The sequence below is a fragment of the Oncorhynchus clarkii genome, chromosome 1, assembly GCF_045791955.1.
Source record: "Oncorhynchus clarkii lewisi isolate Uvic-CL-2024 chromosome 1, UVic_Ocla_1.0, whole genome shotgun sequence".
Lineage (NCBI taxonomy): Eukaryota > Metazoa > Chordata > Actinopteri > Salmoniformes > Salmonidae > Oncorhynchus > Oncorhynchus clarkii.
In genome coordinates, this window is record NC_092147.1 from 51,039,877 (window position 1) to 51,066,460 (window position 26,584).

Here is a 26,584-nt window from a genome sequence, read left to right on the forward strand (position 1 = left end):
AAAGACTCAATCATGGACACTTACTGAAAGTTGTGGCTGATTTGCGCGATGTATTGTTGCCTCTACCTTCAGCCCCTTGTGCTGTAGTCCGTACCCAATAATGTTTGTACCGTGTTTTGTGCTGCTAACATGTTGTTGTTGTGTTACTACCATGCCATGTTGTCGTTTTTAGGTCTCTCTTTACGTAGTGTTGTATATCTTGTCGTGATGTGTGTTCTGTCCTATTTTAATATGTATATATATTTTGGCCTTTTGGTAGGACGTCATTGTAAATAAGAAGAATTTGTTCTTAATTAACTGACCTGCCTAGTTAAATTATATTTAAATATAACATATGTTTTTTTTAAACTCAAAGTCCCATAATGCAAGGCTGAATTATTTTGTGCGCAGTTTTCTGGCCCGGGTAAAAGGTGGCAGTGTGAGGGACGTTGGATGACTTTGTGCCTGTGTTTAGCAGGCTAGTTAGGTCGTTTATTTGACAGGTACTACATTTTCAGAGCCATGGAGGCCCTTATCCCTGTCATAAATAAATTACAAGATGTGTTTAATACAGTTGGCGCAGACATTATCCAGCTACCGCAGATTGCTGTTGTTGGAACGCAGGTAAGAATCGCTGGCCAGCTAACTAGCATCCCGTCACCTCGTTTCATTCCCTTAAGGTTAGCTACAGTACTGTTGTCTTTATCACGCAGTTCCACTTCGAGATATTTCATAGTACATGAACATTTACCTGTACTGTGTTTTCGAGGAAAGGTTAGCTAACGTTACTATTGTTACCTTAGCTGTAGCAACTTAGTTAGCTTGGCTAGTGGCTGGCTATGAATCATGACCTGCTAACTAGTTGGTTATAGCGAATTTGACAGGCAGTGGAACCCGGCTAACGTTAGCCCTGTGTAATGTTAAAATAGCTGTGCTCAGCAGAAGGTGCCATTGAAATGTAATGGCATCACATGTCTCTACATGTACGTACTGCACATTTACTGAGTTGTTTACACTGGTATCCCCCTCCTAGCCTTTGAAGACTTCAGTGGTTTTGATGAATGAAAACATCAATGAATTCTTCCAAGACATCCCTCCCCTTTCTTATTGCTTGAATTATCATTCATATATTTCAGTTGGCAACCAACTGGTGCATTACCACCACCAACTGGACTGGAGTGTGGACCTCAGTTCAGCTTCCATTCACTCATGTGGTATATGCTCCCAAAAAAACAATGAGGAGATGGCACGTGGGTATATGCAGCTAAAAACCAATGAGGCGATTTGCAGCGCATCATGCCCACAAATAAAACCAAGTTCTATTTTACCAACTGGCTAAACAGATGCACGAGCAATGTGGGTGCAATGATTGAATGTACCATGCTGACCACACCGCCTGCGCAAGCGTTGCAAAATAAATGTACACATATTATTCAATCATTGCACCAACACTGCTCGCGCCTATCAACAGGCATCTGCGTAGCCGCTAAAATAGGACTTGGTTCTATTTGTGATGCTTGATGTGCTGCAAGTCCCGCCTCTCCCATCACATTGGTTTTTAGGAGCATATACCCACGTGGGTGATTCACCTTTCAATGTTTAATGCTTTTACCACCTGTCCCCAAATTAATATAGTTCCTTTCAGAGTTCGTTTTGATATTTCAACCTGCGTGTCCTGATTGCATGTGGGTGGACAAAATCAACATGCGCAGGAGGATGAGCGGTCTGGTCAGCATGTAAGGGACTTCAGCTAAGTGTACCCGGTGTCCAGTGTGCCTGCCAACAGAGTAAAGATTGCCTCAAAATTGTACCTTCCTGAGGACAAAGTAATGAGGCTCCAAGGAGCACATCGCAAGCTGCTCCAAGTAGTTGGACAGTTTTGACTTCCCAACAGCAGCGGCTCATTTTGAGCAGGCCAAGGTCTGCCCCAAACGCAAGTAAATTAGAGGCAAATTACAGCCTCCTTCATTTGAGTTTTGGAAACAAGTGCTTTCATGGAATGCATGGCGCGGGCCTCGTTTCACAGGAGCGTTGTAAAATAAGCTTTCTCTCAATGAACCAGCCTTCACAAATGTAGTTTATTTACAGATGTAGTTTTATTGTCCAACATCAGTTTTATAATTTCTTAATTTTGTGGCTACCTAGTGTCCTCTTTCCACTGCTGAATTGCAGCGGGAGTGGGGCGGCCATGTTTAGTTATTACACCTAATTAAAATGCTCATGCCTATGCTACATTTTAAATTAGAGTTCTAGATTGTATTTGAAAACAGATGTTATTTATTAATAAAACATTTCATACAAATTTCCTATAGGACAGGTTGTTCGAATTATATTATACTAATATATTTTGAAGTTGTATTACTGTGTAGGGGTCTTGTTCTTCTAGGCTAAATGTCTTAAATTATATATTAATTTATGATTTATACCGGGGATTAAGACGCAATGTTTTTTTTTCTCCAAACCTGTCATGTTGGTATCTACATGTGATTTTTGAGCACCTTGGGTAGATGCCCTAATGTGTTACACACCGAATGCAGATGAATGCAAATGGATGTCAGGTCATTTTAAATGTTGCCCATCACGTTGTCTGGTGCCAAATTCTCTTAACAGAAACCCTGACTAGGGGGCACTCTTCCATCTGGTCTAAGGATAGAGATCCCAATGCCCCAAGGCAGTGAAGGGGACGTTGCACTGTAGGGTGCTGTCTTTCGGATGTGATGTTAAACGGGTGTCCTGACTCTGATCATTTCAAAATCCCATGGCACATATCGTAAGAGTAGGGATGTTAACCCCGGTGTCATGGCTACCTAATCATCTCCCTTATTCCTAATTGGCATATCACTCCACCTCTCCATCTAATAGCTTGTGTGGTGAGCATTCTGGCACAAAGGTGGTCGCCCTGCATCACCCAGGTGGGTGCCACACATTGGTGGTGGGTGCCACACATTGGTGGTGGATGAGACGAGGTTCCCCCTACTGTGTAAAGTGCTTTGAGTTCCTCAGTTGGTAGAAAAGCTCTATATAAATCCAATGAATTATTATTATCATCATATAGGCTACACCTGTACTCTTCTCTCCACACACAGCTCTTGTTGGCCTAGGCGTTACCTGATAGGTTTACAGTAGCATGGCATCCTCGCTGACACCTTCACTGGTCTGTCACCTTCTTGGTCACTGTCTCAGCCCTTTGGCAACCATCTGAACTGAAGGTGCCATGGCGACAGGAAGGCAACCCCTTGGAGGTGCCAAGTGTGTGTCTGCTCTTGTCTCGGTATTCATTAGTGCTGTTCAAAAGGACAGATTCACACAGAGGGGATCTTTTGAAAAATCCTTGACCCTGTCAGTTCTATAATTGCCACACATGAATCGAGCCCAAGCTAAATTAGGTCAACTGTATCCAGGCGCAGCTGAGGTGAGATGGGGTAGGTTCAAATGTTGTGGAACGATTTGACTTGTGATGAGTCATGGACTTGTGATGAGTCATTTGAACTTTAGTTTTGTAAGCGATGTTGTTGACTACTAGCTCACTTCTACTTTCACTCTGTATGTGAGCATGCTATGTGTTTCTGTCTCCAGAGCAGTGGGAAGAGTTCGGTGCTAGAGGCTCTGGTGGGCAGAGACCTTCTGCCCCGTGGTACTGGTGTTGTCACCCGTCGGCCCCTCATCCTCCAGCTGGTCCACGTGGACCCAGAGGACCGCAGGAAGACCAGCGAGGAGAATGGTACTGTGAACACAACACTATCACTGCTTTAGGGTTGCAAAATTTTGCGAATTTCCCCAAAGTTCCCAGGTTTTCAGAAACCCTGGTTGGAGGAGCCCTCCTCTGCTTAGGCTATTCCCTTCTAATTCTGCAAGGGAATCCTCCAACCAAGGTTTTTGAAAAAGATGCCTCTGTACCTCTGCTGAGTGCAAACTTGAACGTTAGGAAAATTCTTTGCAACTTCCAGCACACGTTTACTGTGAACACTGAGGCTGTACCCACTTTAAGTTAGTTTTAACAGTGTCCAAGTAGGCTACTGTAGGTATTTGATCATAATGTAGGCAATGGAGAAAATCCATCCCATAACATTTTAACATAGAAATAGCTGTTCTATCAATCAGCCTACAGTAGCAACCAATGTGTGGTGTTCAATGTAGGCCTAGACTCCATTAAACTTTTGAAAAACACATGCAGGGCTTAACATTACCTGTTTATCCATGTGACTGAAAATGTTGTGGTGTTTGACGCAAGAAACCACTTAACAAAATAAAATGTATTATTATTCCCATCCCATTATTACAGAGAATCAGACACATTTTTCTACCCTCTGCCTATTGGCTACGTAGCTTATTTAAGTATGTCTCAAAATACAACACTGCCCATTTAAGACGACAACAAAAAGCTCTTTACCAGACTCGCTTTTCAAAGATGTCCAGAAATGTACGTTTTGTGCTCTTGTATCGTTGACTACTGATGATCTATAACTGGGCTAATAATTCATTAAATTGCAAAGGATATTAACAAAATAGCTACATGCAGCTCTTGCTTTGATCTCAAAACAAACACATCTGCTCATGACTGCTCATGCTGTAAACACAGTCCTGTTCAAAGTAAATGGCACAGATCCATATATGGCAATGGTCAATTTGCATATAGACCTACTGCAGCTCTGACTGGTTATGCCGCACCGCTCTGTGTAGAGTACGGGCTGAGTCGTGCGTGTCGATGCAATAGAATCCTACTCCGATGTGTTCTGTTTACAACAAAATCTCTTGCATAGTTGGTTTTGCGTACTAAGTCGTGTATAGTTCATTTTGTTTCAGTATGTTGCATTGAAAGTGGCTAATATTGCGTTGATTCGCCACAGCAAAGGGAAACGTTAACAGGGAAAACTCTAGAAGTTGAATGAAGTTCAACCTTGTGTTTCTCTCTCTGAGCTGCCATTTCTTCTGCATGGCAGTCCCAGGGAGCTGTGCTGCACGGTGTAGGGCACATGTTGTAGACCCCTCTTCCCCGTCCTGTCTCCCTCATGTCTACAGCCATTAGATGACTGTTGAAATCCCTCTAGGTCAGACGTTGTCCTTCTGTGACTGTCTGCTGCTGTTTTGTCACTGTGTGTTGATAACTGGGCATATATTCAAGTCTGCAGCACTCCGTCTGAGTAGTAGCTACTCTCCAGCTAGTATCCATAATAGCTAGCTAATATACTGCAGTAAATATGGCAAGTTATAGACAAATAAATAGGCTTTCCCTTAGATTCTACTCATGTTATATCTAGAGGCTCCTGAATATTATTACTGAGCCATTAAGTCAAAACAGCGTGCAATGTCATGTTACTCAATCGTCAATGTCATCCCAAGACATTTGAACACAAAACCAAGCCTGTGCCCTGCTGTTGGGAGTAGTCACACACCGGATGGATCATGCCAAAAAGTACTGCATTGCTGCAGATGGCCATGGTGCAGCAGCTAGGCTAACGGCTAACCATTTTCACCTGTCATCTGATCTCTCCTGAACCACAGACCCCAATGCCTGGAAAAACGGGCGCTATTACAAAGGTCTCCTTTTCATTGTTTCTCCTTGCCTTTTGTCTCTGTGTTCGATCATCAGCTTCTTACTCTAGGCCTATCCCTTTCATATTGCCCCCCTTCCATCCTGCCTATTGTTTTTGTAGCCTTGATTAAGCTGCCAAACTTTGGCTTAACTTGATTCAGCGAATCAAGCCCAACAAGGTCAGTCTCGTGTTTCAGACAAAACATTTGATTGTCTGTAATAAGGACATCCTGTATAAAATAAAAACTTTTCCGGAGTGCATGATCGGTGTCAACATGATTTCTGACAAAGTTAAGTATGACCCTTTTAAGGGCAAATAAAAGAAAATCAGCTGTCCTCAAACAGCTGATTTTGTTTTCTTAGTTTGGTAGGTAATTATTTGTTTAAATAATCCAACTAATACATTGATTTATTAGTTGAAAGAATAACTTTTGTTGTTTATCAAAGGTGCTAGGTAGTAGCCTATGCCTGTGCTCCCCATAACGCACCAACCATGCTTTGGCTTGTCTCACAGGCATATTTTTTATTGACAAACAACATTTCTCACTGTATTGTTTTTCAAATCTCTGGCCCTATACCGCTGGGTTATTGGCCTGCAGGATGTATTCCCATCCCAGCTGAACAACTCAACCCGACCGTATCAGCCGGTCCCAATTCACTCCCCTTCCCCTGGCCCTAACCTTTCTTTACAGATCTGTAAGACGTACTTGATCTGGTGGTTGCTCCACCACTGCACTTTTTTATGTCTATCCAGACCCTTCAGATATGCAAACATGGGTTAGGGCCAAGGTAAAGGGGGAGGGAGTGAATTGGAACCTGCTCTATTATCACAACACTGGTCATTAAAGTACTACTCCAAATGACATCTGCCAGACAGGCTGGGGAATGGGAATGACACTGTCTTGTTTATGTTCCCATAGGCGTCGATGGAGAAGAATGGGGCAAGTTTCTACACACCAAAAGCAAGGTATGTCTCAGTAACCATTCCTCAGAGCTAGTTTCTGTGTTGGTTCAAAGCCTGCAGGATGCTGACAAAGCGAAGCACCTCTAACTATCTGTTCACCTGAGTGGAGTTCCCTGCCCTTTCACTGCTACAAATAGACATGCAGCTTAAATACTTGATTGACCTGATATAGGCATGCATACATGCAAAGCAATGTATTGATTTACTGACAGAAGATCACTGGAAAACCTATATGGGTTTTGTAGCTTTGTCTGGAGAGTTTGTTTGACAGGAAATCTTATTTTAATCACCTCAGGCACACACCCTTTCACAGTCGCAAGGCAAAGAAGACACAGGAGGATGTACAGTAGTACTGTCTTCTAGAGGGAATGGCCCAGAGCATAAAGTAGAGTTGAGGGAATAGGGTGTAATATACGGTCAAGATGAGGGAATAGGGCATACTGTACAGTAGAGCTGAGGGAGTAGGGCAGAACATGCGGTCGAGCTGAGGGAGTAGGGCAGAACATGCGGTCGAGCTGAGGGAGTAGGGCAGAACATGCGGTCGAGATGAGAGAGTAGGGCAGAACATGCGGCCGAGATGAGGGAATAGGGCATACTGTACAGTAGAGATGAGGGAGTAGGGCAGAACATGCGGTGCGGCCGAGATGAGGGAGTAGGGCAGAACATGCGGTGCGGCCGAGATGAGGGAGTAGGGCAGAACATGCGGTCGAGCTGAGGGAGTAGGGCAGAACATGCGGCCGAGCTGAGGGAGTAGGGCAGAACATGCGGTGCGGCCGAGATGAGGGAGTAGGGCAGAACATGCGGCCGAGATGAGAGAGTAGGGCAGAACATGCGGCCGAGATGAGGGAGTAGGGCAGAACATGCGGTCGAGCTGAGGGAGTAGGGCAGAACATGCGGTGCGGCCGAGATGAGGGAGTAGGGCAGAACATGCGGTCGAGCTGAGGGAGTAGGGCAGAACATGCGGCCGAGCTGAGGGAGTAGGGCAGAACATGCGGTGCGGCCGAGATGAGGGGGTAGGGCAGAACATGCGGTCGAGATGAGGGAGTAGGGCAGAACATGCGGCCGAGATGAGGGAGTAGGGCAGAACATGCAGCCGAGATGAGGGAGTAGGGCAGAACATGCGGCCGAGCTGAGGGAGTAGGGCAGAACATGCGGCCGAGATGAGGGAGTAGGGCAGAACATGCGGTGCGGCCGAGATGAGGGAGTAGGGCAGAACATGCGGTGCGGCCGAGATGAGGGAGTAGGGCAGAACATGCGGCCGAGATGAGAGAGTAGGGCAGAACATGCGGCCGAGATGAGGGAGTAGGGCAGAACATGCGATCGAGCTGAGGGAGTAGGGCAGAACATGCGGTGCGGCCGAGATGAGGGAGTAGGGCAGAACATGCGGTCGAGCTGAGGGAGTAGGGCAGAACATGCGGCCGAGCTGAGGGAGTAGGGCAGAACATGCGGTGCGGCCGAGATGAGGGAGTAGGGCAGAACATGCGGCCGAGATGAGAGAGTAGGGCAGAACATGCGGCCGAGATGAGGGAGTAGGGCAGAACATGCGGCCGAGCTGAGGGAGTAGGGCAGAACATGCGGCCGAGATGAGGGAGTAGGGCAGAACATGCGGTGCGGCCGAGATGAGGGAGTAGGGTAGAACATGCGGCCGAGATGAGGGAGTAGGGCAGAACATGCGGTGCGGCCGAGATGAGGGAGTAGGGCAGAACATGCGGTGCGGCTGAGATGAGGGAGTAGGGCAGAACATGCGGCCGAGATGAGGGAGTAGGGCAGAACATGCGGCCGAGATGAGGGAGTAGGGCAGAACATGCAGCCGAGATGAGGGAGTAGGGCAGAACATGCGGCCGAGCTGAGGGAGTAGGGCAGAACATGCGGTGCGGCCGAGATGAGGGAGTAGGGCAGAACATGCGGCCGAGATGAGGGAGTAGGGCAGAACATGCGGTCGAGCTGAGGGAGTAGGGCAGAACATGCGGTGCGGCCAAGATGAGGGAGTAGGGCAGAACATGCGGTCGAGCTGAGGGAGTAGGGCAGAACATGCGGTCGAGCTGAGGGAGTAGGGCAGAACATGCGGCCGAGCTGAGGGAGTAGGGCAGAACATGCGGTGCGGCCGAGATGAGGGAGTAGGGCAGAACATGCGGCCGAGCTGAGGGAGTAGGGCAGAACATGCGGCCGAGATGAGGGAGTAGGGCAGAACATGCGGTGCGGCCGAGATGAGGGAGTAGGGCAGAACATGCGGCCGAGATGAGGGAGTAGGGCAGAACATGCGGTCGAGCTGAGGGAGTAGGGCAGAACATGCGGTGCGGCCAAGATGAGGGAGTAGGGCAGAACATGCGGTCGAGCGCAGAACATGCGGTCGAGCTGAGGGAGTAGGGCAGAACATGCGGCCGAGCTGAGAGTAGGGCAGAACATGCGGTGCGGCCGAGATGAGGGAGTAGGGCAGAACATGCGGCCGAGCTGAGGGAGTAGGGCAGAACATGCGGCCGAGATGAGGGAGTAGGGCAGAACATGCGGTGCGGCCGAGATGAGGGAGTAGGGCAGAACATGCGGCCGAGATGAGGGAGTAGGGCAGAACATGCGGTGCGGCCGAGATGAGGGAGTAGGGCAGAACATGCGGTGCGGCCGAGATGAGGGAGTAGGGCAGAACATGCGGCCGAGATGAGGGAGTAGGGCAGAACATGCGGCCGAGATGAGGGAGTAGGGCAGAACATGCGGTCGAGCTGAGGGAGTAGGGCAGAACATGCGGCCGAGCTGAGGGAGTAGGGCAGAACATGCGGTGCGGCCGAGATGAGGGAGTAGGGCAGAACATGCGGCCGAGCTGAGGGAGTAGGGCAGAACATGCGGCCGAGATGAGGGAGTAGGGCAGAACATGCAGCCGAGATGAGGGAGTAGGGCAGAACATGCGGCCGAGCTGAGGGAGTAGGGCAGAACATGCGGTGCGGCCGAGATGAGGGAGTAGGGCAGAACATGCGGCCGAGATGAGGGAGTAGGGCAGAACATGCGGCCGAGATGAGGGAGTAGGGCAGAACATGCGGCCGAGCTGAGGGAGTAGGGCAGAACATGCGGTGCGGCCGAGATGAGGGAGTAGGGCAGAACATGCGGCCGAGATGAGGGAGTAGGGCAGAACATGCGGCCGAGATGAGGGAGTAGGGCAGAACATGCGGTGCGGCCGAGATGAGGGAGTAGGGCAGAACATGCGGCCGAGATGAGGGAGTAGGGCAGAACATGCGGCCGAGATGAGGGAGTAGGGCAGAACATGCGGTGCGGCCGAGATGAGGGAGTAGGGCAGAACATGCGGCCGAGATGAGGGAGTAGGGCAGAACATGCGGCCGAGATGAGGGAGTAGGGCAGAACATGCGGTGCGGCCGAGATGAGGGAGTAGGGCAGAACATGCGGCCGAGATGAGGGAGTAGGGCAGAACATGCGGCCGAGATGAGGGAGTAGGGCAGAACATGCGGTGCGGCCGAGATGAGGGAGTAGGGCAGAACATGCGGCCGAGATGAGGGAGTAGGGCAGAACATGCGGCCGAGATGAGGGAGTAGGGCAGAACATGCGGTCGAGCTGAGGGAGTAGGGCAGAACATGCGGCCGAGCTGAGGGAGTAGGGCAGAACATGCGGTGCGGCCGAGATGAGGGAGTAGGGCAGAACATGCGGCCGAGCTGAGGGAGTATGGCAGAACATGCGGCCGAGATGAGGGAGTAGGGCAGAACATGCAGCCGAGATGAGGGAGTAGGGCAGAACATGCGGCCGAGCTGAGGGAGTAGGGCAGAACATGCGGTGCGGCCGAGATGAGGGAGTAGGGCAGAACATGCGGCCGAGATGAGGGAGTAGGGCAGAACATGCGGCCGAGCTGAGGGAGTAGGGCAGAACATGCGGCCGAGATGAGGGAGTAGGGCAGAACATGCGGCCGAGATGAGGGAGTAGGGCAGAACATGCGGCCGAGATGAGGGAGTAGGGCAGAACATGCGGTGCGGCCGAGATGAGGGAGTAGGGCAGAACATGCGGTGCGGCCGAGATGAGGGAGTAGGGCAGAACATGCGGCCGAGATGAGGGAGTAGGGCAGAACATGCGGCCGAGATGAGGGAGTAGGGCAGAACATGCGGCCGAGCTGAGGGAGTAGGGCAGAACATGCGGTGCGGCCGAGATGAGGGAGTAGGGCAGAACATGCGGCCGAGATGAGAGAGTAGGGCAGAACATGCGGCCGAGATGAGGGAGTAGGGCAGAACATGCGGTCGAGCTGAGGGAGTAGGGCAGAACATGCGGTGTGGCCGAGATGAGGGAGTAGGGCAGAACATGCGGTCGAGCTGAGGGAGTAGGGCAGAACATGCGGCCGAGCTGAGGGAGTAGGGCAGAACATGCGGTGCGGCCGAGATGAGGGAGTAGGGCCGAACATGCGGCCGAGATGAGAGAGTAGGGCAGAACATGCGGCCGAGATGAGGGAGTAGGGCAGAACATGCGGCCGAGCTGAGGGAGTAGGGCAGAACATGCGGCCGAGATGAGGGAGTAGGGCAGAACATGCGGTGCGGCCGAGATGAGGGAGTAGGGCAGAACATGCGGCCGAGATGAGGGAGTAGGGCAGAACATGAGGCCGAGATGAGGGAGTGGGGCAGAACATGCGGCCGAGATGAGGGAGTAGGGCAGAACATGCGGTCGAGATGAGGGAGTAGGGCAGAACATGCGCTCGAGATGTGTGCAGACAGTAATTTGCTCTGGTGCTTTAGGTCCTCCATGCGTGAACAGAGAAACCCTTGTGATGTGCTATACTGTAAATGGCGTTGATGCGGTGGGTGATGGAGGATGTTTTCTTCTTTCTTTATGATTATATTTGTTTGTATTTAGATTTCTGTAGTGGTCTTTTGCTGTTGGGTCCAGATCATAGTAAATCACATTTACATTTGTCATATGCAGCTATATAAAACCATAATTGAATCATTTGTTATACTGCGCAGTACCCATAAACATGTATTTGTTGTTTTTAGATCTACACAGACTTCGATGAAATCAGGCTCGAGATCGAAGCTGAAACAGAAAGAGTTTCTGGCAATAACAAGGTATGCCAACAATAAAAAATGATTTGATTCAAAGGTATTCCTAAGCAATGTCAAACAGACGTTATCATTGCCAACTGCTGAACTGACATTTCTTTGTTTTCTTCCAGGGAATCACTGATGAACCCATTCACCTGAAGATCTTCTCCCCTCACGTAGTCAACCTCACACTAGTGGATCTGCCAGGTATCACAAAGGTACACGCAAAGCAAGGTGTTTTTATTTAAAATATAAAAGCTAATTGAGTTGCTCAAGTGTGATCGAGTTGGTTTGAGCCCGCCACAATACTTATTTAGCTGTCTGCGCTAACACCTGGGCATTAGCTCTGAGAGCTAACGCAAGTCTTACGATCCCAGGCACTGAGATCACCTATCTTTCATGCACTGAACCACCTCTCTTTCCAAGTTTATTGAGGGAGATAGAACTCCAAGTATGGTTTGAACTATGATATGGGCAGGAATTAATTGTGTGTGTGCATGTTCTACCCAGGTCCCAGTGGGAGACCAGCCCAAAGACATCGAGCTGCAGATCAAAGACTTGATCGTGAAGCACATCTCTAACCCCAACTCTATCATCCTGGCTGTGACTGCGGCCAACACAGACATGGCCACCTCAGAGGCCCTCAAAGTTGCCCGTGAGGTCGACCCCGACGGTAAACACCTCAATCTCTTTCTCTTCTTCACTCGGGTCTCTCTCTTTTTTTTGTTTGTCTATGCCTCTTCTTTTTGTGTCTGTCTCTCGCTCTGCCGGTCTCTGCATCTCTCTCCACCGCTCTTGCTCTCTCTGTTAACCTTAATGGTCTGTCACCTACTGTTTCCTCTAATCCTTATGTCAGACAAGCCATGGTGTACATCGCCTCACAAAACTCTTGATTACCTGGATGTAGGCCCAGGAGTTTTTCCTGATTATCTCACTTGACCAGGAAAACTATAGCCTCTAGTAATAGGCTAAACTCCTTTCCCTATTTGGAGGTAACTGTGGAAAGGTTTAGTTATCATGGCTGTGGATCTGGTCCCATATTCATAAAGCATCTCGGAGTAAGGTAGACGACCTAGGATCTGCCTTTCAGATCATAATGAATAAGAGTTTATGGACAGGGAGGGGACCTGATCCTAGATTAACACCCCTACTCTGATATGCTTTTTTTGACTATGGGTTCTGGGGTTTGTGTCACTGTGTAGGCAGGAGAACGTTAGCGGTGGTGACCAAACTGGACCTGATGGACGCTGGGACCGATGCCATGGACGTTCTGATGGGCCGGGTCATCCCTGTTAAGCTTGGCCTCATTGGCGTGGTCAACAGGTCTGCACCATAACACAATCATCTTCCGTCTCTAGCATGTTGCATATAGCAAGGGTTCAGCCCTATGGAAAATCCAGTATGTAAGGGTGTTAGAAGCCAACAGTCACTTAGGATCAAAATGGGAAAGGGGCCAGCATTCCTTAAGTTCTGTTAGGATTCTCTTTTACTGTACTATGTACATTTACTTTTGAGTCATTTAGCAGGCTCTCTTATCCAGAGCGACTTAGTTAGTGCATTCATCTTAAGATGGCTATGTGGGACAACCACATAATTACCTCAGTCATAGTAGGTACATTTGTCCTCAAAGTTCTGGATAAGTTGCAGGGGTCTGATGGCACTAGCGGAGAGCCGAGCCAACAGCATGTTGCAGTAGTCCAGATGGGAGATGACAAGTGCCTGGATTAGGACCTGCGCCACTTCCTGTGTGAGGTAGGGTAGTAGTCTACGGATGTTGTAGAGGATAAACATGCAGGAGAGAGTCACTGCTTTTATGTTTGCAGAGAACCACATGGTGTTGTCCATGCTCACAGCAAAGTTATTTGCACTCTCCGTGATGGATAAGACTTGGAGCGGGCAGGTCTTCCACGGGAGGAAAAGTAGCTCGCATCTCAAGCTCAACCTCGACAAGATGGTGTCGCCACCTGAGTGTCAGAAGTTTGGAAGGAGAAGTTAAGTGTCATCTGCATAGCAGTGATAGGAGAGACCATGTGAGGATATGACGGAGTAGAGTGTCTATATGGAGAACCGAGCCTTGGGGGAGACCAGTAGTGAGAGCAATGTGGTGTAGACAAAGATCCTATCCACATCATCTGGTAGGAGCGGCTTGCCAGGTAGGATGCAATCCAAGAGTGTGCAGTGCCTGAGACGCCCAGCCCCGAGAGGGTGGAGAGGAGGATCGGATGGTTCACTCTGTCAAAGGCAGTGAATAGATTTTAGGAGGAGGAGAGCAGAGGAGAGAGAGTCAGCTTTGGCAGTGCAGAGTGTCTCCATGACACGGAGAAGAACAGTCTCGGTTGAGTGACCCGTCTTGAAGCCTGAGTGGTTAGTGTCAAGAAGATCGTTATGCGAGGGAGTTGGAGAGATGGCATGCTTAAGTTTTTTTGGAAAGAAAAGATGGGATACCGGTCTGTATTTATTTATTTATTTATTTTTATTACGTCGAGTCGAGTGTTGGTTTCTTGAGGAGGAGTTGCCAGTGAAATCCGGTGGTCAGGGATGAGGAATGGGAAAGATGGTCTGGAGAAGGGAGGCGGGGATGGTGTCGAGCGGGCAGCTTGTCGGGTGGCTGGTTGTCACTGTATGTCATGTGGAGAGGGAGAGGATAAAGAGGTCAAGGCATAGGGCAGTTCTGTGTGAGTGGGACCAGTGGGCTGACTGAATGTGGAGCTGATAGTAAAGGTAGTAAAATAACTCAAACAGTCCTATCCTTCACGACTTTCTTCAGGAGTCAGTTGGACATCAACAATAAGAAGACAGTGGCCGACGCCATCCGTGATGAATATGCCTTCCTACAGAAGAAGTATCCCTCCCTCGCCAACAGAAACGGAACCAAATACCTGGCTAGAACATTGAACAGGTATGAGCAATGTTCCCTCCCCAAAAAATTGGGCACTTAGCAAATTTCAGGTCTGCTTTAGCGCGAACTGGAATTTTGTAAATATTCTGTGTGACTTCCAGCACGCGTTTACTGTCAGCTCTGAGTCTGTACCTGCATTAAGTTCGTTTTAAGTGGCCAAGTAGGCTACTGTAGCTATTTGATCATAATGTAGGTCTGTCAGAGTGGCCTACCATCACAAACAATAGAGATAATCCATCCCATAACATTTTAACATAGAAATAGCTATTCTGTCAATCAGCCTACAGTAGCAACCAATGTGTGGTGTTCAATGTAGGCCGTGAGTCCATTAAACTTTTGAAAAACACATGCAGGGCTTGACATTAACCTGTTTATCCACTTGTCCTTTAGACAAGGAGGTGACTGAAATTGTTGTTGTGTTTGATGCAAGAAACCACTTTACAAAATAAAATGCATTATTATTCCCATAGCATTATTACAGAGACTCCAACAAATTATGCTACTTAGTTTATTCAAGCCTGTCTCAAAATACAATGCTCCTTTAAGACAAAAAAATGCTTTTACCTGACTCGCTTTTCAAAGATGTCCAGAAATGTACGTTTTGTGCTCTTGTAGGAAGCAATCACGCCCCTATTGCTAAGTACAAATGATCTATAACTGGACTAATAACTCACTAACTAGCAAAGGATATGAACAAAATGTGCACACGTGGCTACATGCAGCTCTCGCTTTGATCTCAAAACAAGCACATTCATTCTGTAAACACAGTCCAGTTCAAAGTAAATGGCACAGATCCATATATGGCAATGGCCTATTTGCATATAGACCTATGCAACTTGGTTATGCCGCACCGGTCTGTGCAGAGTACGGGCTAAGTCGTGCTGCAACAGTATCCTACTTCGAAGTGTTCTGCCTACTGTAAAATATTTTGCATAGTTGGTTTTGTTTCGTTATGTTGCATTGAAAGTGGCTAATTTTGCATTTATTTGATCACAATTGCCACAGTACAGTTCCCTGTTGATAGTGTTAACTAACAGGGAAAACTCTGAACTTAACTTTCTAATCTCGTGCTTTTCTCCGTGGGCTGATTTCTTTCCTCTGCGCTGCAGTCTTGGGGCTACTGCACGCACGCGCGCAGTTTAGAAGGAACATTGGGAATGAGAAAGAAATGATATATTAGGCATACAAGGCCTCAACAGAAGAGTACTTTTGAGGTTTGAAAACACCTGGCCAACTATGATTTTAGAGTGTAATGTCACTCTAGAAACTAACAACTATCATGTTGTCTGTTGCCTTTTCTACTTTCTCATTCTTCTCCTTGTTGCCAGATTGTTGATGCACCACATCAGAGACTGTCTCCCGGAGCTAAAGACTCGTATCAACGTGCTGGCGGCCCAGTACCAGTCCCTGCTGAGCAGCTATGGTGAACCTGTAGAGGACCAGAGCTCCACACTGCTCCAGCTCATCACAAAGTTTGCTGCAGAGTACTGCCACACCATCGAGGGCACCGCCAAGTACATAGAGACAACCGAGTTGTGAGTAACTTCTTTCCAATGCAGCTGTTTTTCTCTATCAAATAATTTCTGGGTAACAATGAAGTACCTTTCAGTTATTGTTTTCAATTAAAATGGTCAAAAATACATTTAAAAAATTGCTTCTTAACAGAGGGCAATTTCTCAGGCAAGACTTTTGCTAGGACTCTGGGAGTGGTCTGAGTGGGGAGGGGAAAATTGGCTGATATTGGCAGAGAGGTGTGGAATTCTGTCTTATTGGTCTATTAACTCATTTACCACCTGGTGATGTCACCATGGAAGACCTGAACTCCATCCCACTGAACAAGCTGACATTTCAGATGGTCTTGTCAAACAGCTCTTACACTAACAAGCATTATCATTTCCAAAATGTCACAGTATTATTCCAGCCTCATACCAAATATATAGGAACATCACATCTTTGACTGTACTGGGCCTTATATATATATATATATACACACACACACACACACACACACACACACACACACACACACACACACACACACACAGTGGGGAGAACAAGTATTTGATACACTGACGATTTTGCAGGTTTTCCTACTTACAAAGCATGTAGAGGTCTGTAATTTTTATCATAGGTACACTTCAACTGTGAGAGACGGAATCTAAAACAAAATTCCAGAAAATCACCTGTATTAACTGCACCTGTTTGAACTCGTTACCTGTATAAAAGACACCTGTCCACACACTTTTTAGAGCTTTTTGGTCTAAACTCCACTCGCCGTGTTTGGAGGAAGAAGGATGAGTACAACCCCAAGAACACCATCCCAACTGTGAAGCATGGAGGTGGAAACATCATTCTTTGGGAATGCTTTTCTGCAAAGGGGACAGTACGACTGCACCGTATTGAGGGGAGGATGGATGGGGCCATGTATCGCGAGATCTTGGCCAACAACCTCCTTCCCTCAGTAAGAGCATTGAAGATGGGTCGTGGCTGGGTCTTCCAGCATGACAACAACCTGAAACCACAGCCAGGGCAACTAAGGAGTGGCTCCGTAAGAAGCATCTCAAGGTCCCGGAGTGGCCTAGCCAGTCTCCAGACCTGAACCCAATAGAAAATCTTTGGAGGGAGCTGAAAGTCCGTATTGCCCAGCGACAGCCCCGAAACCTGAAGGATCTGGAGAAGGTCTGTATGGAGGAGTGGGCCAAAATCCCTGCTGCAGTGTGTGCAAACCTGGTCAAGCACTACAGAAAACGTATGATCTCTGTACTTGCAAACAAAGGTTTCTGTACCAAATATTATGTTCTGCTTTTCTGATGTATCAAATACTTATGTCATGCAATAAAATGCTAATTAATTACTAAAAATCATACAATGTGATTTTCTGGATTTTTGTTTTAGATTCCATCTCTCACAGTTGAAGTGTACCTATGATAAAAAATACAGACCTCTACATGCTTTGTAAGTAGGAAACACTGCCGATTTTGCAGGTTATCAAATACTTGTTCTCCCCACTGTGTTATTTTTTCCACATTTATTTGAAGAGATAGATGGGAAGGATGGAGAACCTTTTTCAAACATCCTTGTATCTCTAGATACCAGAAGGGGGCATACAAGTATAGCATCACAAGTCAACCAATTTGACGCTTTTGCAGTGTAGTGGGTAGATTACATGGGCTAAATTAACTAGGCTAATACGTTGATCACAAATGTTAAACATTTTGTTGCTTGTATATGTAACAGTGGACCATTCTCTTTCAGGTGTGGCGGAGCGCGAATCTGTTATATTTTCCATGAGACTTTTGGTCGGACGCTGGAGTCTGTGGACCCACTAGGAGGTCTGACCACCATAGACGTGCTAACAGCTATTAGGAATGCTACGGTGAGTGTGCAATTCTATATACTGTATTGTGCGCTACTAAACTGAACAAAAATATAAACGCAGCATGTAAAGTGTTGGTAAATTCTTATCGCCTGGGCCTGGCTCCCCAGTGGTTGGGCCTATGCCCACCCATGGCTGCGCCCCTGCCCAGTCAGGCTCTAATCTATGGATTTCACATAACACATTTATTTATTTCCTTTTTATGAACTGTAACTCGGTAAAATCATGAATTGTTACATGTTGTGTTTTTATATTTTTGTTCAGTATGTTTATCTATACAGACTCATATTTACAGTCGTGTGAACAAGTTTGGGCACCCCTGACAATTTCCATGATTTCCATTTATAAATAATTGGGTGTTTGGATCAGCAATTTTATTTTGATCTATCAAATAACTGATGGACACAGTAATATTTCAGTAGTGAAATTAGGTTTATTGGATTAACAGAAAATGAGCAATATGCATCAAAACAAAATTAGATACATTTGGGCACCCCAATAGAAAAATCACATCAATATTTAGTAGAGCCTCCTTTTGCTAAAATAACAGCCTCTAGATGCTTCCCATAGCCTCTGAGTGTCTGGATTCTGGATGAAGGTATTTTGGACCATTCCTCCTTACAAAACATCTCCAGTTTGGTTTGATGGTTGCCGAGCATGGACAGCCCGCTTCAAATCACCCCACAGATTCTCAATGATATTCAGGTCTGGGGACTGGGATGGCCATTCCAGAACATTGCACTTGTTCCTAAATAAATGCCCGGGTAGATTTTGAGCAGTGTTTTGGGTCGTTGTCTTGTTGAAATATCCAGCTCCGGCGTAACTTCAACTTTGTGACTGATTCTTCAACATTTTCCCAAGAATCTGCTGATATCTGCTGAAACTATGCCACTTTGTTTACATACTCACCTCATATGTATATACTGTACTCGATACCATCTACTGCATCTTGCCTATGCCGCTCTGTACCATCACTCATTCATATATCTTTATGTACATATTCTTTATCCCTTTACACTTGTGTGTATAAGGTAGTAGTTTTGAAATTGTTAGCTAGATTACTCGTTGGTTATTACTGCATTGTCGGAACTAGAAGCACAAGCATTTTGCTACACTCACATTAACATCTGCTAACCATGTGTATGTGACAAATAACATTTAATTTGGATTTGATATTGAGTGGAATCCATGCCACCCTGAACTTTAACAAGATTCCCAGTACTGGCCACACAGCCGCACAGCATGATGGAACCCCCACCAAATTTAACTGTGGGTAGCAAGTGTTTTTCTTGGAACGCTGTGTTCTTTTGCCACCATGCATAACGTCCTTTGTTATGACCAAATAACTCAATCTTTGTTTCATCAGTCCACATCACCTTATTCCAAAATGAAGCTGGCTTGTCCAAATGTGCGTTTGCATACCTCAAGCGACTCGGTTTGTGGCGTGTGTGCAGAAAAGGCTTCTTCCGCATCACTCTCCCATACAGCTTCTCCTTGTAAAAGTGCACTGAATTGTTGAACGATGCACAGTGACACCATCTGGAGCAAGACGATGTTGTAGGTCTTTGGAGGTGGGCTGTTTTTGACCGTTCTCACCATCCTTCGCCTCTGCCTCTCTGATATTTTACTTGGCCTGCCACTTCTGGCCTTAACAAGAACTGTGCCTGTGGTCTTCCATTTTCTCACTATGTTCCTCAGTGGACACTGACAGCTTAAATCTCAGCGATAGCTTTTTGTAGCCTTCCTCTAAACCATAATGTTGAACAATCTTTGTTTTCAGGTCATTTGAGAGTTGTTTTTAGGCCCCCGTGTTGCCACTCTTCAGAGGAGAGTCAAAGAGAGCAACAACTTGCAATTGGCCACCTTAAATACATTTTTCTCATGATTGGATGCACTTGTCTATGAAGTTCAAGGCTTAATGAGCTCACCAAACCAATTGTGTGTTCCAATTAATCAGAGCTAAGTAGTTACAGGTATTCAAATCAACAGAATGACAAGGGTGCCCACATTTTTGCATAGCCTATTTTTCACATCTGATTTTAATTTCATACAACTTAATATTGCTACACTAAAAATCTTTGTCTGGACAATACCCCAGTACTCAGCTTTTATTAGAAAATGAATGGCATGCCACTGCAATCATATTCTGTGAAGACAGAGTAAATGATTATGCAGCCTCAGAGGGGTGCCCAAACTTTTTCATACGACTGTAGCTGTATTGGACGGCAGGTAGTTTAGTGTTTAGAGCGTTGGGCCAGTAAACAAAAGGTTGCAAGATCGAATCCCTGAACTGACACGGTAAAAATCTGTCATTCTGCCCCTGAACAAGGCCGTTAACCCACTGTTCCTAGGACGTCATTGTAAGTAAGAATTTGTTCTTAACTGACTTGCCTAGTTAAATAAATAATAATGTTTGTTTGCAGAGTAGAATGATCAAATGTATTTATATAGCCCTTCTTACATCAGCTGATATCTCAAAGTGCTGTACGGAAACCCAGCCTAAAACCCCAAACAGCAAGCAATGCAGGTGTAGAAGCACGGTGGCTAGGAAAAACTCCCTAGAAAGGCCAAAACCTAGAGAGGAACCAGGCTATGAGGGGTGGCCAGTACTCTTCTGGCTGTGCCGAGTGGAGATTATAACAGAACATGGCCAAGATGTTCAACTGTTCATAAATGACCAGCATGGTCAAATAATAATCACAGTGGTTGTCAAGGGTGCAACAGGTCAGCACCTCAGGAGTACATGTCAGTTGGCTTTTCATAGCCGATCATTAAGAGTATCTCTACCGCTCCTGCTGTCGCTAGAGAGTTGAAAACAGCATGTCTGGGACAGGTAGCACGTCCGGTGAACAGGTCAGGGTTCCATAGCCGCAGGCAGAACAGTTGAAACTGGAGCAGACGCACGGATTTATTGTTAGTTGAGATGAGTTGCGGGTTGTTAGCCAGCGCAGCTGTTGGGTAAAGTAGTCTCCTGTCTGTGTGTATAGGGCCCGCGGCCTGCCCTGTTTGTGCCCGAGGTGTCGTTTGAGCTGCTTGTGAAGAGACAGGTAAAGAGACTGGAGGATCCCAGTCTGCGCTGTGTAGAGCTGGTCCACGAGGAGATGCAGAGGATCATCCAACACTGTTCCAACTACAGCACACAGGTAGACTACACACACACACACACACACACACACACACACAGCAACTGCAGCACCCAGGTAGCCTGTTCATACACACATTCACATCAACAACACTTGCTATGACTCTTGACATCTGGCCACAGTCACTGATGAGTGTTATCGCTCTCTCTCCAGGAGCTGTTGAGGTTTCCAAAGCTCCACGATGCCATAGTAGAAGTGGTCACGTCCCTCCTCAGGAAACGGTTACCGGTCACCAATGAGATGGTGAGACGTTTTTCCACTGCATTTCAAATGGATTCTTCTTGAATGTTCTCTGCTCCACTTGTAGTGCGTTTGCTTATCTTTAGTGTACTCATTCCAACTCCTCCTCAGGTTCACAACCTGGTGGCCATAGAGTTGGCCTATATTAACACCAAGCACCCTGACTTTGCTGATGCCTGTGGCCTCATGAACAACAACATAGAGGTAAGAAACATTCACAGCTTTAGAAATAACTTCATTCTGTGTTTTATAACTTTCTTATAAAACACAAGAAGTGTTGTAACTGCGTGGTTAATCAGTAGTAATGGTTGTCTCCTAGGAACAGAGACGCAACAGAATGAGAGAGCTTCCGTCCTCTGTTCCCAGGGAAAAGGTAACAGAACACACGACTCCCTCTTTCATTGTGCTTTTGATTTGTTGAATTGCTACAAAGACTGTTTCTTTACTGCGCCAAGTGAAGATTTCTGCCTTTTACAGCAGAGATATAAGCCATATGTTGTTTTGATTCCACACCAGACTGTCGCAGCTCATTCAGTAAAGTGTTTCTTCTGTTGCTGGCTTTTTAGGTCCTATTTCGAACTCTGTCCACTCTTCCTCCTCTCTCTCTCTCTCTCTCTCTAGTCCTTTAAGGGCCCAGGTGGTCAGTCTCTCTCCCCCACTGAGCTTCCTCCCCCCGAGGGAGAGGGACCCAAGGTGTGTCACTGTGTGCCACTCACCTACCCAATGCCTGCATGGCCCTGCCTGAATCCTACCTCAACCAAGATTTGGGCCCATTTCATTTCCGGAAGTTAACTGAAAATCCTGTTTTCATTAGTTCCTTAAAATGTCAGTTAATTTCCTGAATTGACTGAATTGCAATGGACTTTCCACTGACCCACCCTCATACTCCCCTCTGCAAACCTGTAGACGATCCTACTTTGTGTAGGGCGCAATTCTGAATTCCCCTCATCTGTTTCCCTTCAATGTCCCACAGATGTGTTTTAATAAATTGATGAGCCCCCACCCTAACTAACTCCACCCCCTGAGGATGACCTTTTGATTCTGTCATTACATTCCCCATCTTACACCTCTTTCCGGCATGTGTGCTTCTATACGGAGGAAGGGTCCTGGAGTGATCTTTTTGTACAATATGGCCCTGCCTCTGTCAGAGTGCCGTTTTTAATCCAAAAAGTCAGTATATGTATCTACAGACATGACCGTGTAGTCTGTAGATGTTACATCATACAAGCCTAAGGTGATGTAATAGCCCTGACACAAGCATGCTCCATCTTTGGGAATAAATTCTAACGAGCATATTGATTGTTGCGGTCTTGGAACAGTTCTCTCTTGTAAAAATAGATTTTTAATCTCAAGGAGACAACTGTATAAGTAAAGGATGAATCCTTACCATTGAATAAACCACTAGACAGGATCTCTAACCAGTCTGTCTATTTCCTTGTCTCTAGGCTGCAGGTGGGGGTCCCCAGGGGGATCAGGATGGAGGGACAGGGAACTGGAGGGGCATGCTGAAGAAGGGAGATGAGGGGATGGGTGGAGATAGATCCATGCTCCAGACCTCCAACCCTGCCAGCCCTCAGAGGGGCCATGCTGTCAACCTGCTGGATGTGGTGGGTAATCACTTCTAGTCAGATACTCAGTCCCGATTCTATCACTATACCTTTTGATGTTTGCAGAACTGTGATCTTGGTTAACCCGAAACTAAAGTCTCACGTAATTAGTCAGCTGCTCGATTAAGTTCTGGGTCCAACACGTGATAGGTGATGGTAGACCAGAACGAGGCGCTCCACCCTCTCTGCAAGTTTTGGGCCGAATGTCTCCTCCCCGTCCGAAAATCAAAAGATGACAACCTTCGAAATCTTAACGTCTCTAAATAACCAGTGACGAAAAACACTGGAACTACTGCTGCTCGTTACCCCATGCCTTCCATTCCTTCCTGACAGATTCTAGAGTACCGGTTATGTTGATGTAGATCTGTCCACAAGAGATGAGCAGAACTGTGACGTGTAAGCCATTTAATATGGTGGATACTTCTCTGCTTATGCCTATCCAGCACCTTCAGATCTGCAAACATTGAAGGGTTAGGGCCAAGGAGGGGTAGGAATGGAATGGGACTAGCTACTGCTCGAAGTCCAAACAAGTTCCATAGCAACACAATGTTAATGACCTCTGAGAAGTAGCACGTAAGTGATTGGTCTGTTTGTATCCCCCAGCCTGTTCCCGTTTCCAGGAAGCTGTCTTCTCGAGAGCAGAGGGACTGTGAGGTCATCGAGAGACTCATCAAGTCCTACTTCCTCATCGTCAGGAAAAACATCCAGGACAGGTATGTTGCTGCTCTGCTTTACTTACTGTTGGACTCCCTCTCCTGTGGTTTCTGTACGATGTTAAAATAGTTTCTGTGTTTCATTCTCCTTTCTACTTGGCGCCATCTCGATTGCTTAAAGATCTGTTGTTTCCTGCACTTAAGAGTCCCAATTTTTTTTTTCTCAATCTCACTTTCTCTCATCCACCCTTTCAATACTTCTCTCTCCCTTTGCGCTCCTCCCTGCAGCGTGCCCAAGGCGGTGATGCACTTCTTAGTGAACCATGTGAAAGACAGCCTGCAGAGTGAGCTGGTGGGTCAGCTGTATAAGGCAGGTCTGTTAGATGACCTGCTCACTGAGTCTGAAGACATGGCCCAGAGACGCAATGAGGCTGCAGACATGCTCAAGGTAATGTGTGTGTGTGTGTGTGTGTGCGCACGCATACTATTTGTATCTAAACTCAACAAAAAAAAGAAACGTCCCTTTTTCAGGATCCTGTCTTTCTAAGATAATTCGTAAAAATCCAAATAACTTCACAGATCTTCATTGTAAAGGGTTTAAACACTGTTTCCCATGCTGTTCAATGAACCATAAACAATTAATGAATATGCACATGTGGAATGGTCGTTAAGACACTAACAGCTTACAGACGGTAGGCAATTAAGGTCACAGTTATGAAAACTTAGGGCACTAAAGAGGCCTTTCAATTGACTGACAAACACCAAAAGAAAGATGCCCAGCGTCCCTGCTCATCTGCGTGAATGTGACTTAGGCATGCTGCAAGGAGGCATGAGGACTGCAGATGTGGTCAGGGCAATGTCCATACTTTGAGACGCCGCTACAGGACTGACAGCTGATCGTCCTCGCAGTGGCAGACCACGTGTAACAACACCTGCACAGGATCGGTACATCCGAACATCACACCAGCAGGATGGCAACAACAACTGCCCGAGTTACACCAGGAACGCACAATCCCTCCATCAGTGCTCAGACTGTCCGCAATAGTCTGAGAGAGGCTGGACTGAGGGCTTGTAGGCCTGTTGTAAAGCAGGTCCTCACCAGACATCACCGACAACAACGTTGCCTATGGGCACAAACCCACTGTCGCTGGACCAGACAGGACAGGCAAAAAGTGCTCTTCACTGACGAGTCTCGGTTTTGTCTCACCAGGGGTGATGGTCGGATTCGCATTTATCGTTGAAGGAATGAGCGTTACACTGAGGCCTGTACTCTGGAGCGGAATCGATTTGGGGGCGGAGGGTCCGTCATGGTCTGGGGCGGTGTGTCACAGCAGGCAATCAACGCTGTGCGTTACAGGGAAGACATCCTCCTCCCTCATGTGGTACCCTTCCTGCAGGCTCATCCTGACATGACCCTCCAGCATGACAATGCCACCAACCATACTGCTTGTTCTGTGCGTGATTTCCTGCAAGAATCCGGATCTCAATCCCATTGAGCAAGTCTGGGACCTGTTGGATCAGAGGGCTAGGGCAATTCCTCCCAGAAATGTCCGAAAACTTGCAGGTTCTTTGGTGGAAGAGTGGAGTAACATCTCACAGCAAGAACTGGAAAATCTGGTGCAGTCCATGAGGAGGAGATGCACTGCAGTACTTAATGCAGCTGGTGGCCACACCAGATACTGACTGTTACTTTTGATTTTGATCCCCTGCTTTGTTCAGGGATGCATTATTCAATTTCTGTTAGTCACATGTCTGTGGAACTTGTTCAGCGTATGTCTCAGTTGTTGAATCTAACGTTCATACAAATATTTACATGTTAAGTTTGCTAAAAATAAACGCAGTTGACAGTGAGAGGACGTTTCTTTTCTTGCTGAATTTCTATGAAAGTTTTGACCCCCTCTCCATCCTATGTCCACAGGCCTTGCAGAAAGCCAGTCAGGTGATTGCTGAGATCAGAGAAACACACCTGTGGTGAGGGCCTCTACCTCCATACGCTCTCCCTCCCACATGGACACTATGCCCTATACTCGTCCCCTAAGCCCTGTTCTCTCAAACCTTCCTGGACTGCAGAGCAGAGATGGCCAACTTAAATGCACTGGTGTCAATTTGTTTAAAGTTCTCCATCCTTCTCCTGAAGTGTGCACTTGCACACTCAGTCTTGGATTTAAATCGTTAGATTAGTGTTAGCATTGGCAGGAGGGAGCTTCAACCATTGTTAATTCCATGACAGGGAGTGTAGAAGTACACACTTTTGGAGATGGGTGGAGAATCGGGAGGTACGTTTTGAATATAGTTTTATGATGTATTATGTAGTCTTGAGCTACACGAAGGGCAGTACATATCTTTGCCTGCACCACAAACACACACACACACACACACGAGCTCTACTGTCCAAATTATCTTTCATATGTAAGTACAGTAAATACCATGTAAGGTGTGAGGCATACCTAATGAAATGTTTGTCCCTAAATGTAGAGTTAAAATAAAGCTATAAATGGCAAACCTTATAGATGTTTACTGTAGTCTCTGGCTGGATGCTGTGTTTTAAATGCTGTCTGTTTTGCTCATGGTTGCCTATCTACATGTAGTGTCGCTGTCTATGCTACTGTTGAACATGTCATTACATGGTAACTCATTTGCGTTGATTTTCACACATACTTTTTGGGTCAGTTTGTTTGATTATGTATTTTTCACCTAACATGTAAATGTATCATATACCTAACCATGCTACACAGTCTCATTTGATTAGTTTACTCCTGACCATGCCTAAACACTAAATTGGTTTACAACTACTGAATTATCTATGGCCCATGTGCTATATATATATTTATTTATTTATTTTCCCCTTGGTGTATCTCACTGGCGAATGAAAATTTGGTATAGTAGTATGTGAATTTAGTTAACACCCACAAAACAGGGACACCTGTTTTATTACTCCCCTCTTACCCTCAGAACAGCCTCAATTTCTCAGGGCATGGACTGTACAAGGTGTCGAAAGCGTTCCACAGGTATGCCGGCCCATGTTGACTCCAACGCTTCCCACAGTTGTCAAGTTGGCTGGATGTCCTTAGGGTGGTGGACCATTGCTGATACACGGGAAACTTGAGTGTGAAAAACCCAGCAACATTGCAGTTCTTGACACACTCAAACCGGTATACGCCTGGCATTT

At 46.7% G+C, this 26,584-nt stretch overlaps 1 protein-coding gene across 4 annotated transcripts; it reads left to right on the forward strand.

Moving 5' to 3' along the window:
• The first annotated feature begins 386 nt into the window (after positions 1–386).
• Positions 387–25,922, forward strand: LOC139408551 (dynamin-1-like protein). Of its 4 annotated transcripts, XM_071152575.1 has the most exons (20): positions 387–603; positions 3,556–3,700; positions 5,482–5,517; positions 6,433–6,479; positions 11,450–11,521; positions 11,629–11,715; positions 12,008–12,170; positions 12,700–12,820; positions 14,265–14,396; positions 15,725–15,931; positions 17,652–17,772; positions 20,760–20,915; positions 21,069–21,158; positions 21,267–21,359; positions 21,475–21,528; positions 21,777–21,848; positions 22,601–22,762; positions 23,366–23,475; positions 23,704–23,863; positions 25,334–25,922. In XM_071152575.1, exons 1-20 carry the CDS (start codon positions 502–504, stop codon positions 25,388–25,390), a joined length of 2,187 nt encoding a protein of 728 aa, XP_071008676.1. In that variant the 5' UTR covers positions 387–501; the 3' UTR covers positions 25,391–25,922. The 4 variants fall into 4 exon arrangements, with proteins under 4 accessions (XP_071008676.1, XP_071008696.1, XP_071008686.1 ...); XM_071152595.1 differs by lacking the exon at positions 21,777–21,848; XM_071152585.1 differs by lacking the exon at positions 5,482–5,517.
• The last annotated feature ends 662 nt before the right edge of the window (positions 25,923–26,584 follow it).